Source organism: Oryx dammah, unplaced genomic scaffold (genome assembly GCF_014754425.2).
Source record: "Oryx dammah isolate SB20612 unplaced genomic scaffold, SCBI_Odam_1.1 HiC_scaffold_12, whole genome shotgun sequence".
NCBI classification, from domain to species: Eukaryota; Metazoa; Chordata; class Mammalia; order Artiodactyla; family Bovidae; genus Oryx; species Oryx dammah.
Genome location: NW_024070196.1, coordinates 65397363 through 65410619, shown reverse-complemented (window position 1 = coordinate 65410619; position 13257 = coordinate 65397363). Strand labels below are relative to the sequence as shown.

At 48.0% G+C, this 13257-nt stretch overlaps 1 protein-coding gene across 1 annotated transcript in view; it reads right to left on the bottom strand.

Annotated features, from left to right (window-relative positions):
• Positions 1-5188: 5188 nt before the first annotated feature.
• SEZ6L (seizure related 6 homolog like) overlaps positions 5189-13257 on the bottom strand; it is a 71157-nt gene continuing 63088 nt past the window's right edge. Inside the window, exons 16-18 of the mRNA XM_040251297.1 lie at positions 10417-10531; positions 10200-10302; positions 5189-8500 (exon numbers count right to left, since the gene is read on the bottom strand). Coding sequence (XP_040107231.1) covers positions 8471-8500; positions 10200-10302; positions 10417-10531 — 248 coding nt within the window. The 3' untranslated portion in view covers positions 5189-8470. The remainder of the gene's footprint in view (positions 8501-10199; positions 10303-10416; positions 10532-13257) is intronic.

Here is a 13257-nt window from a genome sequence, read left to right as displayed (position 1 = left end):
CTGATAAGAAAAAAAAGACTCTGGAACTGCTGGCACAGTCTTTCAGATAAATAAGCACAGCGGTTCCCTACTGGTTGTCCTTCACATTCTTCTTAGCTTGTGACACGCCATTCTGCTGCAATAAACAACCTTGTACAAAAATCCTCCACCCCTGGTGCCTTGTGTTTCTGTGGGATAAGTGGAATCAATTATGTTGTCGCACACCATGGGCTATAACTCAGCTTTAGAAAGAATGAGCTGGAGCTTTGTGTAATGACCTGGCGAGATGCTCAGGATAGATATGTCCTCTCGCTATCAAGGGAGATTTTTAAAAAGCAAGGTGCAGAATTTTTTTCTCTTTTTTGAGGAAAATGAAATCTCTCCTTTGTGTTTTTAGGAGTGAAGGGAATGGTGTGGAAGGAAACCCATCGCACCGTGAATATTACTGTTTTAAGGATGTGGGACTAGACTTGAGAAGGTTATTAGCTCACTTGCTAGTCTGGTGGGTTGTGTGAATTGTTTTAATCTGCCTGGGCTATTTTTGTACACGTATATATTTCACGTGCAAGCAAAAATGTAAAGACAGAAACAAATATGTGGCATTTATGAATGACCTCAAAGTAACAAACTCTACCCTTTCTGCTGACCCCCACTTCTGAAACAGTTAAAGAAGGAGGTTCAGGTTGGGGGTTGGGGAAATGAACAGGCATATCTTGCTTTTGCAGAAGAGGGTGGTAGGGTTGGTAGATAAAATATCCAGTTAAATGTGAATTTCACATAAAGGATGAGTACATTTTAGTATAAGTATATCCCTAACTGCACTTCCCCCTTGGCTCAGCTTGGGTCATGCGACCATCTCGGAACTAATCAAGGAAACTCTGATTGCTCAGAGCGTACTCAGGTGCTCAGAGACTCAGAACTTACTTACACTACAGATTTACATATATTTAAAAATCTGATTTTCAAATTTAACTGGTGTCCGAGAGTTTTATTTTCTAAATTTGGCGACTCGATGTGAAAGGAAGGAAGATGTCCGGTATGGGGTAGGGGTGGTGAGCAGCGGCCCCAGTTCTATGAGCAGGAGAGCACGCTGAAGTTTGGGGAGGGAGAGTGATGAGGACAGGTGCCCAGGAACGTGAGACTTGGGGACAGAACTGGAGACCAAGGATTTAAAATAAGTTTCCTTGGCAGATGTGCCTCCCCCTCAGTTCCCTTGAGGGACCGTCAGAATTCGATTCTCACCAGGCTTCCCCTGGTGGCTCAGATGGCAAGGAATCCACCTGCAATGCAGGAGACCTGGGTTCAATCCCTGGGTTGGGAAGATTCCCTGGAGAAGGAAATGTCTACACATTCCAGTATTCTTGCCTGGAGAATCCCATGGACAGAAGAGCCTGGCAGGCGAGTCCCTGGGGTCACAAAGAGTTGGACATGACTGAGTGACTAACACTTTGTGAACTTAGAGTGGTTGAGGATGAAACTACATGAGCCCTGGGTCCAAGGTGAGCCCATTTTTTAACCATAACACCTTTGGCCCGGGTCTGTTTCGTGGGCAAGGAGGAAGTACCAGGGACGTTTGTTTTTCTTTCTCTGTCAAGAGTCAAGGGCAGTGCACTCATCCTTCAAATTGAAAACCATTGTATCAGAAACAATGCATCGAATTGGATGACTTTGTCCAAAGGGAATGACCCACAGGCAGTGACGCGTGCCTGTGCTTCTTTAGGATTAGGCAGACCTTCAACTAAAGCCAGGCGGAGGTTGCCACCTGGTGGATGAAAGCTACCCAGACCCTTGCAACCAGTTATACTTTGGTTGATATTCTTTCTTCACAAATATTTAAGAATGCTTGTATGTGTCAGGCAACAATGTTGCCAACAGTAGTATTAATAGCATTGTCTTAAAATGGGAATTTCTGAGACTTTCTGGTGGTCCAGTGGTTAAGACTCTGCACTCCCAATGCAGAGGGACACAGGTTCCATCCGTGGTTGGGGAACTAAGACCCTGTCTGCCATAGGGTGTAGCCAAAAAAAAAAAAAAAAATAGATAAAGGACTTTTATTGTTTTTTTTTTAAGTTGTGCATTAAAAAAATAATTAAAATGGGTATTTCTTAGTTGAATGTAAATAAAAACTTAGAAATGTGAGGAAATAAAAAAATAGGTCTTTAAAACTTGTAAGCCATGAAATTCATATTAAAACTACTTTTTCTGTCCTGTGCCATCTTTTAGGTCAGAAGTTTAGTAAATCTTGGACAGGCTCATAACAAGGAGCGAGAAAGATGGGGAGAAGAGGGAAGACAAGGGAGGGAGGTGAGAGATTGGAATGGGAGGTTGGTGGGGCACAGGAGCTGAAACGTTGATAGAACTTCCAGAAAGTGGCATGCATACCTTATCTTTGCTTTTAGGTTCTGCTTGGGTGAAATATTTTCTCTGTTTATACAGTTTCTGAACATACAGAACCATCACCTGTGTTCATGGAGCTGGTTTCCTGCATTATTATTCTTGGGACAGGTAAGTGGATGTTGGCGCCATCAGAGGCCCAGAGTTTTCTATCCACTTAGTGTCTGTCCATTCTTAGCGTCTTGCCTCTGTCCTCATGCTGGAGTCTTTCATTGCACAATGGACACTCAGGTCCTGAAGCATCATGACTGGGCTCAGAGAGGAGGAAACAGGTAGCAGGGCTGTTGGTGCTGTATTAGCCGAGTCTGTCCCCTCTTCCCAGGAAGGCAAAGACTTTCATAGACAACCCTCCCTCCCCAGAAACACACACACACACAGAGCCAACTTCAGCTAATGCTCATTGACCAGAAGGAGTTAGAGGATCAACCTTAACACCAAAGGAGGCTGGGGAAATGGGTAACAGGACTGTCATAATTGAAACCAACCGTGACCTGTGTTGGAAGACGGGCTCATAGCTGCTGTTGCTGCTGAGCAAAACGGAGATTCTGTTAGCAGGGAGCAGAGAAACAGACAATGGACAGGGTGACTTTCAGTATCTGCCCCAACATTCTATCACTTTTCAGACAGTAACGTTTCCTCCCACACACAGGAATGTAAAAGCCCCATACCAGGGAGCTTCACAATGATGTAGAAAGACATCTCCTCCCTATTGGGGTCCCTCACCTCAATATGCTGCTTATCATTAATTGAGTCAAGATTCAGACTCAGAGCTCTAGCTCCTAACCACTGCTCTAGTCCAGCCAAACACCTCCTGGGACAAAGCCAAGTGAGGCTGACACTGAGTTCAGGGCGTCCACGGGATAAAAGCCTGCTTGGGTTCTCGGTGCTCCAGGAGGGAGCAACACTGCTCAGGCTGGCCTGCAGGCGTTCCTACCCTGGACGTGGACCAGGAGCCGGACCTCCTGCGTCCCTTCCCTCATGGACGAACTGTGTGGACTTGGGCGGGTGACTTGGCCTCTCTGAGCTTCAGACGCCACATCTGTAAGAGGAGAATGACAATAATTTTACTAAGAGTAGAGCCCAAATGAGAGATTAAAGGGCATCAGATAACTAGGAAACCCAAAAGAGAGAGGGCTTCCCTGGTGATTCAGTGGTAAGAATCTGCCTGTCAATGCAGGAGATGCAGGTTCGATTCCTGGGTGGGGAAGATCCCCTGCAGAAGGAAGTGGCAACCCACTCCAGTATTCTTGCCTGGGAAATCCCATGGACAGAGGAGTCAGTCGGGCTATGGCCCATGGGATCACAAAAGAGTTGAACAGGACTGAGCAACTAAACGACAAATTTAAAATGTAGAAAAAAAGGGAAATGGCACGCAGTCAACAAATGCTAGTGACTGTTACTATAATGGTTGTTGTTGCTATACTATCCTGGGAGGGGTCTCACTGGTCACTGCCTGAGGGTTGTCCTGCTCCTGGCCCAAGGCAGCCCATCCTGCTCGGTTTGTCGGAAGCGCATTTACTGGTGCGGGTGGGTTCCAGTCTCAGGGAGAGTTCTCGTCTCTCCGCTATTGTTCTAAACCTGCAGGCAGTCGGGTCTGGGAAACAGACTCTCGGTTTCCGAAAGTACCCTAGGCACACTACCTTGTCTTCTTTATCTTGTCTGTCCTTCCGCGCCTCTGTTCCAGGACTGATTGAGTGACAGGCCTATGGGTGAGTCAGCCCCACCGTGGTCCCGCCAGCGGCCCCGCCCCCTAGGAAGCTTCTCCCCAGAGGACCTATCAGAAGCCCCGCCCCTTCGTTTCATCGCGGAAGATGATTGGACAGCGGCGAGGAAGGGGCACGCCCCCACCACCACAGGGATGCTGCCACACGTGCCTCCCCAGCCCTTTCTCCATTTGATGTGAGTTGTCCCTGAGATCTAGAGCGACCTTGGAGACCCTGTTCCCCTAATCCTTGAGAATTACTTAAGCTTTGGATTCGATTCCCCACGTGGCCGCCAGAGAGAACATTAAACATAGAGTCCACTCCTGTCTCCCTGCTTGGGGTCTGCCCCCTCCCACCCTCTCTGCTCCTCTCCCTCCAAGCAATTCCCTCGCTCCACTTTCCAGCCACACTTGCTTTGTCCTTCAAAGAGGACAAACTCCCATCGGCCTCCCTCTGCCCCGAGGATTCCCCAACAGCCAGGTATGGCTCTATTCCTCTAAAATCACCTCCTTGATCGCTCACCCCCAACCCCCCTCCGCACCTGGCTTCTCCTGGCACTTGTCATTCTTGGCACGAATCGTGGCTTGCGGTCATCTATCAGGATTTCTCTACTTTCTTCTGGGTACCACCTGGAGCATCGCTTTGTCAAATGGAGACAGGCTAGTGATGGTTAATTGTGTCAACTTGTCTGGGCTAAGGGATGCTCAGCTAGCTGGCCAGACTTCATTTTTAGGTGAGTCTGTAAGGGTGTCTCCCCTAGAGATTAGCATTTGAATTGGGAAACTGAGTTAGAATATCACCCCCACCTAGTCAGGTGGGCATCTTCCAATCCACAGAGAACAAAAGGTGGAGGATGGGAGAATTTGCTGGGCTTGAGGTGAATCATCTCTGTTCTCCTGCTCTTGGACATGGATGCTATTGATGTGTCCTGGATGGTGGTGTGTCTGATGATGGCAGTGGGCACAGTTCTGCACCTTCCCAGAACCATTCCCGAGTTGGCAGTCCTGCCTTGGCATCAAAGTGTCAATATGTGTCACCCCAATCAAATCCCCAGAAGCAGGAAACAGTTCCCTCGGTGCCATCTGGACTGTTTATAACAAAACCCCCATAGCTTTGACTCTTTTTCATTTGTTTTATTAGCATCAATATATACAAAGTGGAAAATGACTTCATTATTTTAGCTTAGAAAGTTTGTTTTGCATTTAATTTGGGCAAAAAAAAAATGGAAATGAAAACTCCCCAGGAGAAAGCCTACCTACCTTTGGGGCCTCTAAACAACTCAATAAAACCTGACCTCAAATGACCCAGTGACCTCAAAAAGCATAGGAAAGTCAGACCCTTTGGGTCGACCCCAAAGAAAAGGTCATTTTTACCCAAGGCTCACGCTCAGCCTTAGTCTACCCATGTGTTTGCCAAGTCCCATCTGCTTATACAACCATTTGGGTCACACAGCCTCTTTGTTTCCTGCTGGGCTGTTTGGCAGTTTCCAAAGCTATCAGCCTGAGGTTCTGCAGGCTCTCCAAGGAGCTGGCTTCAAAAGATCATTTTTTAAAGCATGTCTGTGGAACTAAGTAAGGATGGCCATCAAGTAGCAACTGGAATACTTATGTTGGCTAAATAATTCTACCCTCTACCCCTGAAAAAAGCAGAAGGATGAGTTCCAAGCTGAAGAGGATTGAGTGTGTGCCTTTTAAAGCACAAGGTGGTAGCTGGCAGATACAGCTTATACGAATTAGCATGTAATACACACCATCACATGCATTCTTCGAAGCTCGAAATCTCTGTAAACGTATTTCCCCGATGTTTTACAAAGGGTAGCTTGTAGGAAGGTTCAGTCTGTTCTCGAGTTTCTCAGGATTGTAGCCTATTCAAAAATATTTAATCCCAGCAGATTTTAACATTGATCTTAGAAAAACAGACAGGACAGGAGCTGAGGTGAGATGCCTGGTAAATTTTTGGCACGATTATCATGATTTGTTTCACTTTTACATATTACAAAGACACATTCAGATATTTGAAAAAGAAAAATAGACACCAACCTCTCCTTCAATCACACTATACCTTGTCAAGCTTGCAGGATCCAACTTTCAGCTTAAACAAACTTTGAAAACATGGTTACAGGAGCTGTACTACTAAGACAGAACTGATACATTGGAATCCTGAAAAAAAAAAAAGAAAACAAAACTCCACCTCTCTACTCCTTCCAACAGCCAATAAGAACGCCTAGGCCATGGCTTGGCCAGTTTTAGGGAACGGGGTTAGAATAAAGATTTTATTTTTTGTCAGTCTGTATGAAAGGCAAACATTTAGTGTTCACATAACCATAGTCTGTTCTAATATTAAATGTCATTGATAGACTTCTTCATTCTGTATGACCCAGGGTTAGGGCTAAATCAGCCACAAATAGATGTCAAAGCAATGACTGGATTCTGCCCCTTCCTTTTTTTTTTTTTTTAACAGGGTTTGCATTTTTTGCATTGCTGCTGTTTCTCCAGACATGACGTTGCTCACTAATGGTCTGGAACATCTCTCCTCTGGCTCTTTCATTGAATGGGGTGGACTCTGGGCAGCTGGAAGGCAGCGCTTTATGGCCTCTTGCTGTGCATCACAAGTGCACGCTGGAAGCAGCAAGTGTGCAGGATCCTTTTCTGGCAGAAGGAAAATAAAGTGGGCCTCAGACCCCCCGAGCCTGAGGCCCACGGTCCTGCTGGGAGGAGGGTGTGTGTGTCTGTGTCTGCAAAGCCAACTGCTCTATTCTGTTTCAGAGGCTTTCTAAGCAAGCATCCAAGACATGGACTCCCGGCCATTGCCTCAAAGGCAGGGCAGCCCAAAAAGCCTTTTTATGTTTGAAAACTGGCTGATTTAAAACAATTCTAGAGAGCATGAGAAGGTGCCAAAGAGGACCCCCAAAGCCACCAGGCTGGTGCACCTCTCTGAGCCATCGGCCATCACTTGGGAGATGAAATAGCCTCACGTGGACTATTACTTCCAAGCATCCTTACCCCTTGCCTTCTCTTTACACCTATATTTAGAAAAAAAAATCTTCCAGATAATCACACGCTCACCAGTCTTACTGGGGTAGGGCAAAGGATCCTGATAAAATACCAGGATGCTCACAGGATTAATGAGCTGCTGAGAATCCCTTTCTGGCCTGCAATTTCTCCTTCCCTCCTCCCTGGAGTGCAAATCGTATGATGGGATGCCATGGGGGTTTTAAATCCCCATTCCTGTTCCTAAGCACCTTCATGGTCAAGCATTCACACCACCATTCAACATCTGGGCAGAGCTTCAGAGAACAGAAAAGGAGTTTCTTCCTATGGGACCCTCCCTCGAAAATACTTAAATGTAAGGGTCTTCTGAAGGTGCCACCTTGCTTGAATCTCCACTATTTTAAGGGCTCTGGCATTCTAGCATCCTGGGAGGGAATCAGAGCTCATCCCTGGATTCCTCCCATGCAACTCCACACCCTTTTAACTATACAGGCAACATTCCTCATGCCTCCAAAGCACACGGATCAATCATCACAGTTTGAGGGTGGCCTTGCTGAAGACAGTGATCGATTCTGGCCCTGGGGGCATAAATTACCTGCTCTTTCATCATTGGAAGAGTGTCACAGAAAAGAACATTTTTTCCACTCCATTCCCTTACCCAGCGATCCCCCTCATCCAGTTCTTCACTGGAACTCACTCAAATCGCTCATCTTCTCTGAAAACTTTGCTTTGTCACCTGTCACCTTTATAGAAAGAAAACATTTTCTTAGTTTGCCAGCAGCCAGGGAGGCTGGGGTGGTGAATGAGAATGTTCATGTAACAACTGTGCTGCCCTCAGAGGGGCCGGAGGGGAAGAGGTTGGGGCGAGTCCTTTGAGAAGCCCAGGAAATTGGAAGGAAGGATGCAGACTGATTTTGGAGCAGAGCTGTTTAAGTCTCCATGCCAAATTCCAACCCCAGTTAATCCAACAAGAAATACCCCTTTTCAACCTAACCTTGGGACTTAGATTTGTATGAAAACACCATGGGCATGGATCCTGAAGATGCATGCAATTTGATGCAGCCATAGTTGCTTATGGGAGAGACAGCCTGCTGTGTTCTGTTTTTTCCCCTCTTCCCTCAGCTGCTGCGTTTGCCATTTTACAGGTCCTCCACCCGCCTTCATGACTGAGGCCGTGCCACAAATTTGGCTGCAGCTGCAATACATCCGACCACACATCTAAACTCGATTTTAAATATAATAAATACAGCGAAGAAAACAGTAAGTCTCCAGTAAAGAGTCTAAAGAAAAGCCAGCCAACACTCCGGGGTTTCCATCAAATGCCACATGGTCTCTGGATGAGTCTCTCGAGGAGGTTGTAGTTGAGTTCATATTTGTAAGTTCCCGTCTCACATGGAGCTCTCTCTAGATGGAAACTTCATACTCTCTGGTTTCCTGTGAGAGAAGCACAGATCTGGTGACCCCTTGTGTGGCAGAGAGGTCCTGGCATGGTTCTGGATCTCCACTCCTCCCTGTACCCAACACTGGACAGAGGACTTTGCAGAGCTCTTGGCTCTGGCCTTGACCTGCTTTTGCCAGTGGGTTATGGTAAAGTGGGGCTTGAAGAGTGCATGTGTGTTTCTGCCTGTGTCTGCCCTTCTTCCATCAACATAAGCGGAGCATGCCTTGATGGCCTCCAGCACCATCAAGATGCTGAGGAGAAGATGAGAGTTCTGGACAGCAGAGTTGGGTCATTGGCCAACAAGCCAGTCCCAGATGTGTACACAAGGGCTGCTGAACCAGGACTACTGCCCAGCTGAAACTAGCCAAAAACATTGTCCCATGGATCAATGAACAAATTAACTCTTTTTGGTTTGAGCAACTGACTTTAGGGGCTATTTGTTACTCAGCATTATCATAGTTCTAGGTGACTGATACACAAAAGTCTAATACACATAATGATACACATAAGTCTTAATAAGGTCTACTTTCTAAAGTACTATTTTTCATCCACTTGACCTTCTTTGAGGATTCAGAAACAAGCTACATATGTGTAAAATAACATATGACTTTGTCTTACTAGTGGCAAATCTAAAATGACCACAACATGTAGGCAGCAATCAGTTCCATTTCTCCAATATTCATTGAGCGTGTGTGATACACTCCAGGCTCCCAGGGCAGAGAAGGGAGATACAGGAAGTTAGAGACTTGGACCTGGAAGGGGTTGCTGTCATATGCTTTAATGGAAGTCTGTATTTCCCACTGGGTCAACACAGAGAAGCAATTCTGTCTGTTTCACCGTAGATGAGACGGTGGTGGGAAGACTCCAAGGTGGTCCTCATGATCCTGGTTTTCACATTCTTGTATGATCCCTTCCCCTTAACTGTGGACAGAACCTCTGATTTGCTTCTAAGCAACAGAATACAGAAAAGGTGTCAGGATGTCACGCCCATATTTTATATTACATAGGACTGTGGCTTCTTCTTACAAGGGGACCCTCTCTCTCTCTGATTTTGAAAAACCAAGCTGCTATGTTGTGAGTCGTTCTACGAGAGGGACACGTGCAAAAGAACTGAGGTTGACAGCCTACAAGAAACTGAGCCCCTCGGTCCAACAACCTGCAAGGAGCTGGATGCCATCAGCACCCATGTGAACTTGGATGTGATCCTCCCACAGTCAAGCCTCAGATGAGGATGTAGCCTCGGCCGACACGTTACCTGCAGCCTGTGAGTCCTGGAGGAGAGGACCTGCATAAACTGTTCCTGGACTCCTTACCTAAACAATCTATGGAGTAATCAATGGGTGCCTTTTCAGGTTCCTAAGTTTGCAATAATACTGTCACACATCCATCAATAACCAGCGCAGGAGCTCAGAGTAAGTGGGAGTGCAAGAAGGTTAGCAGGGACAAGGAACAAGTCAAGTTTATGCCCCCCAAATATTGGGAGACGATTGTACACCATCACACAGTGAATCTGAAGGGCTCTGATGCTGCAGAATCCTGAGTAGTCTTCTGGGGTCTTGGTGGGGGTCAGCCACTGGCCATGCCTTTCTGTCAGTGGCATCGTGAGCAAGAGGAAATGGAGCCTCTTGGTTTGACGCCCATGAGTTCAGAGCAAAGAGGGAGACCCTGGGGAGAGAAGGGAGACCGACTCACCCCCGTCTCGTAGATGGGGTTGTCGAACTCGGTCTCCACGGTGATCTGGCTGTAGGGGTGGGAATACATCAGAGGCAGGCGGAGGTTGGAGTAGTAGCGGCACCTGGAGAGAGGCCGTCAAGGGGAGAGAAGTGACTTTTCCTGGACAAGGACACCTCAGCTTGCTGGTTGTTGAGGGGGTTGAGAGCCCCCATCCCCACCCGGAGCCCCGCCGAACCTGGTGATGTAAATGTAGGCTCCTCCCAGCAGTAAGGAGATGATGAGGACGGGAATGAAGATAGCCAGAGCCATGCTTCCTCCTTCCAGAGATGTCTCTGCTGCCGCTTCTGCTACTAAACACACAACCGGTAAGGGTACCCGGCGCCCAGCACGGGGGCCCCGCCCTCCCAGCCCTGCACCCACTCCAGGAGCTAACGCCGGAGTGGGTGAAAGACTTCCTCCCTGGAGAGCTGTCTCCAGAAGGGAGAAGAGGCGGAGACCGGAGGAAACGGCTGGTCCGTGGTCATAGACACCACCGAGAATTACATGCTTTTAACTTCAGTTGGTAAAGAATCCGCCTGGAATACAGGAGACCCCGGTTCGATTCCTGGGTCAGGAAGATTCCCTGGAGAAGGGATAGGCTACCCATTCCAGTATTCTTGGGCTTCCCTTGTGGCTCAGCTGGTAAAGAATCTGCCTGCAATGCGGGCAACCTGGGTTCGGTCCCTGGGCGGAAGATCCCCTGGAGAAGGGAAAGGCCATCCACTCCAGCATTCTGGCCCGGAGAATTATAGTCCATGGGGTTGCAGAGTCGGACAGGACTCAGCGACTTTCACTTTCAACTCGTTTCTTCCGGGGAGGGGCGAAGTGATTAAAAGTTACAATCTGGTTAAAACCCAATCCAAGGGAAGATTTGCAGAAAACTCGCAACGTGCTAACTGGAAAGGTAGATTTGCTCGACTTCAATGGAGAAGACAGGGTTGTGTCTAGAATGGCGGGTCCCCCCCAGACCTGCTTAATCAGACTCACCAGCAGAGGGCGCTGGGCAGCCAGGTCAGTGCGTGGTACCCACACGCCTCATGACACCCCAACTGTGCCAGCTCGGGTTTGATTATCAGAGGCCGCGGCTGCACACTCCCAGGTAACCCTCTCGGCCTCACCTGGAGCCCCCCACTACCTGCCAGTAGTCTGCAGAAATCACAAGAACTACCAGAACTGACAGAGGACGAGATGGCTGGATGGCATCATCAACTCCACGGACAGGAGTTTGAGCAAACTCTGGGAGATAGTGAAGGAAGGGGACCCTGGCGGGGGTGCTGCAGGCCATGGGGTCGCGAAGAGTTGGACACGACTGAGCGACTGAACGACAAAATGATCATTCAGTGTGGAGGTGAAGGGGGGTATGGGGGTGTTTTCCCAGCAAATCCCCATCCCTTTTGGACACTTGACCTCTGTTTTCCTCTGCCATTCTCTGTGGCCACGTCTAACAGAGCTCGCCTGCACGCCAATCTATAATCCATTAACTGCCACTGTTTGGGCCTGAAAAATCAATTTTAATACCTATGATAAATGCGTGAGCACAGAACATCACCATGGCATCATGCCCTCTGAACATCATGCCCCCAGGCGTTTGAGATGTTCTCACGGTTCACTGGTTGGTGGAAGACAGCAAGGAAAGGGCCCGAGTTGAGACTAACAGCATAAATGCCCTCTTTTTCCAGCGGACTGGCTAATACAGGCTCTGTTCCTGTACACACTTGAGCCCCAGTTCCATCTGCTTGGATTAAAAATGTCATCTGTTGCAAGAGAGTGCCACTCATGACATGCAGTTCCTACCGCCCCAGATTCTAAGTGAACTGCGTATAGTCAGAAAGACAAGCGGCTCCAAAAATAATTTATAAATCATCCAGCTGGTTAAACTTAAAAAGATGGTTAATTTGTTTAGGCCGTGCTGGGTCCTCATTGCTGCACAGGCTTTCTCTGGTTGCGGCGAGTGGGTTTCTCCTTGCTGTGGCTTCTCCTGTTGTGGAGCACCGGCTCTAGGGAGCACCATCTTCAGTAGCCCTGGTGCACAGGCTTGGTTGCTCCGTGGCACGTGGGATCTTCCTGGATCAGGAATCGAACCTGTGTCTCCTGCACTGGCAGGCGGGTTCTTTACCATGGAGCCACCAGGGAAGCCCTAACACTTTTTATTTTGATTTTTTAACAAAATATTATTATTATTTTTCCTGACGTAAGTGGTGTTGGACCAAACTAGATAAAGGTTATACAGAACAGAATATTTTACATATGAGAGGGGTTGAGAAGGGAAAAGAAGACACAATCCTGTATCACTTTTAACATCTGTTCCCCATTAATAAGTCTCGCTTGGTAATTTCTAACAGAAGAGAAAACAGGGACTTCCCCGGCAGCTCCTTGGTTAAGAATCTGCCTGCCAGTGCAGGGGCCAGGGTTCGATCTTGGGTTTGGGAAGATCCCACGTGCCGTGGGTCAACAAAGCCCGTGTGCCACAACTGTGAAACCGAGCCTGCGCGCCCTAGAGCCCGCGCCCCGCAGCGAGGGAAGCCACCGCGGCGAGCCGCCTGTGCGCCACGACCAGAGATCAGCCTCCGCTCGCGGCAGCTAGAGAAAGCCGGCGTGCAGCAGCAAAGGGTCAGCACAGCCACAATCAGAAACACACACACACGCAAGGGGGCGGGGCTGAGGTGGGGTGGGGGGCCCAGGGATAGCTATATTTGGGGGAAGAAAAAGATGGAGGGAAAACCAGGTCACAGAGCATCCCCCAGGGAAGAGGTTTCCCTCCTGAAACCAGGAGCCTGCTCAGCATGAAAGGTGAGGCTTTCCTGGATTTAGTTCCTCAAATAGCACCACATGGTTGAAAAGTTTGACAAGAGGAGCACGTCTTTCTCAGGCATGTGGACCCCCAGATGTTTTCCGCTCGGCATCATGAACAGAACTGGCGTCTGATCTCTTCCGGGTCATGGTTAGGACCATAAGTTGCAAACGCAATTTTTTTTTTCTTTACAATATCATTTGTTTTCAAATTAGCTTCAGCAATGTGAAGGCAGAATTTTTGCTT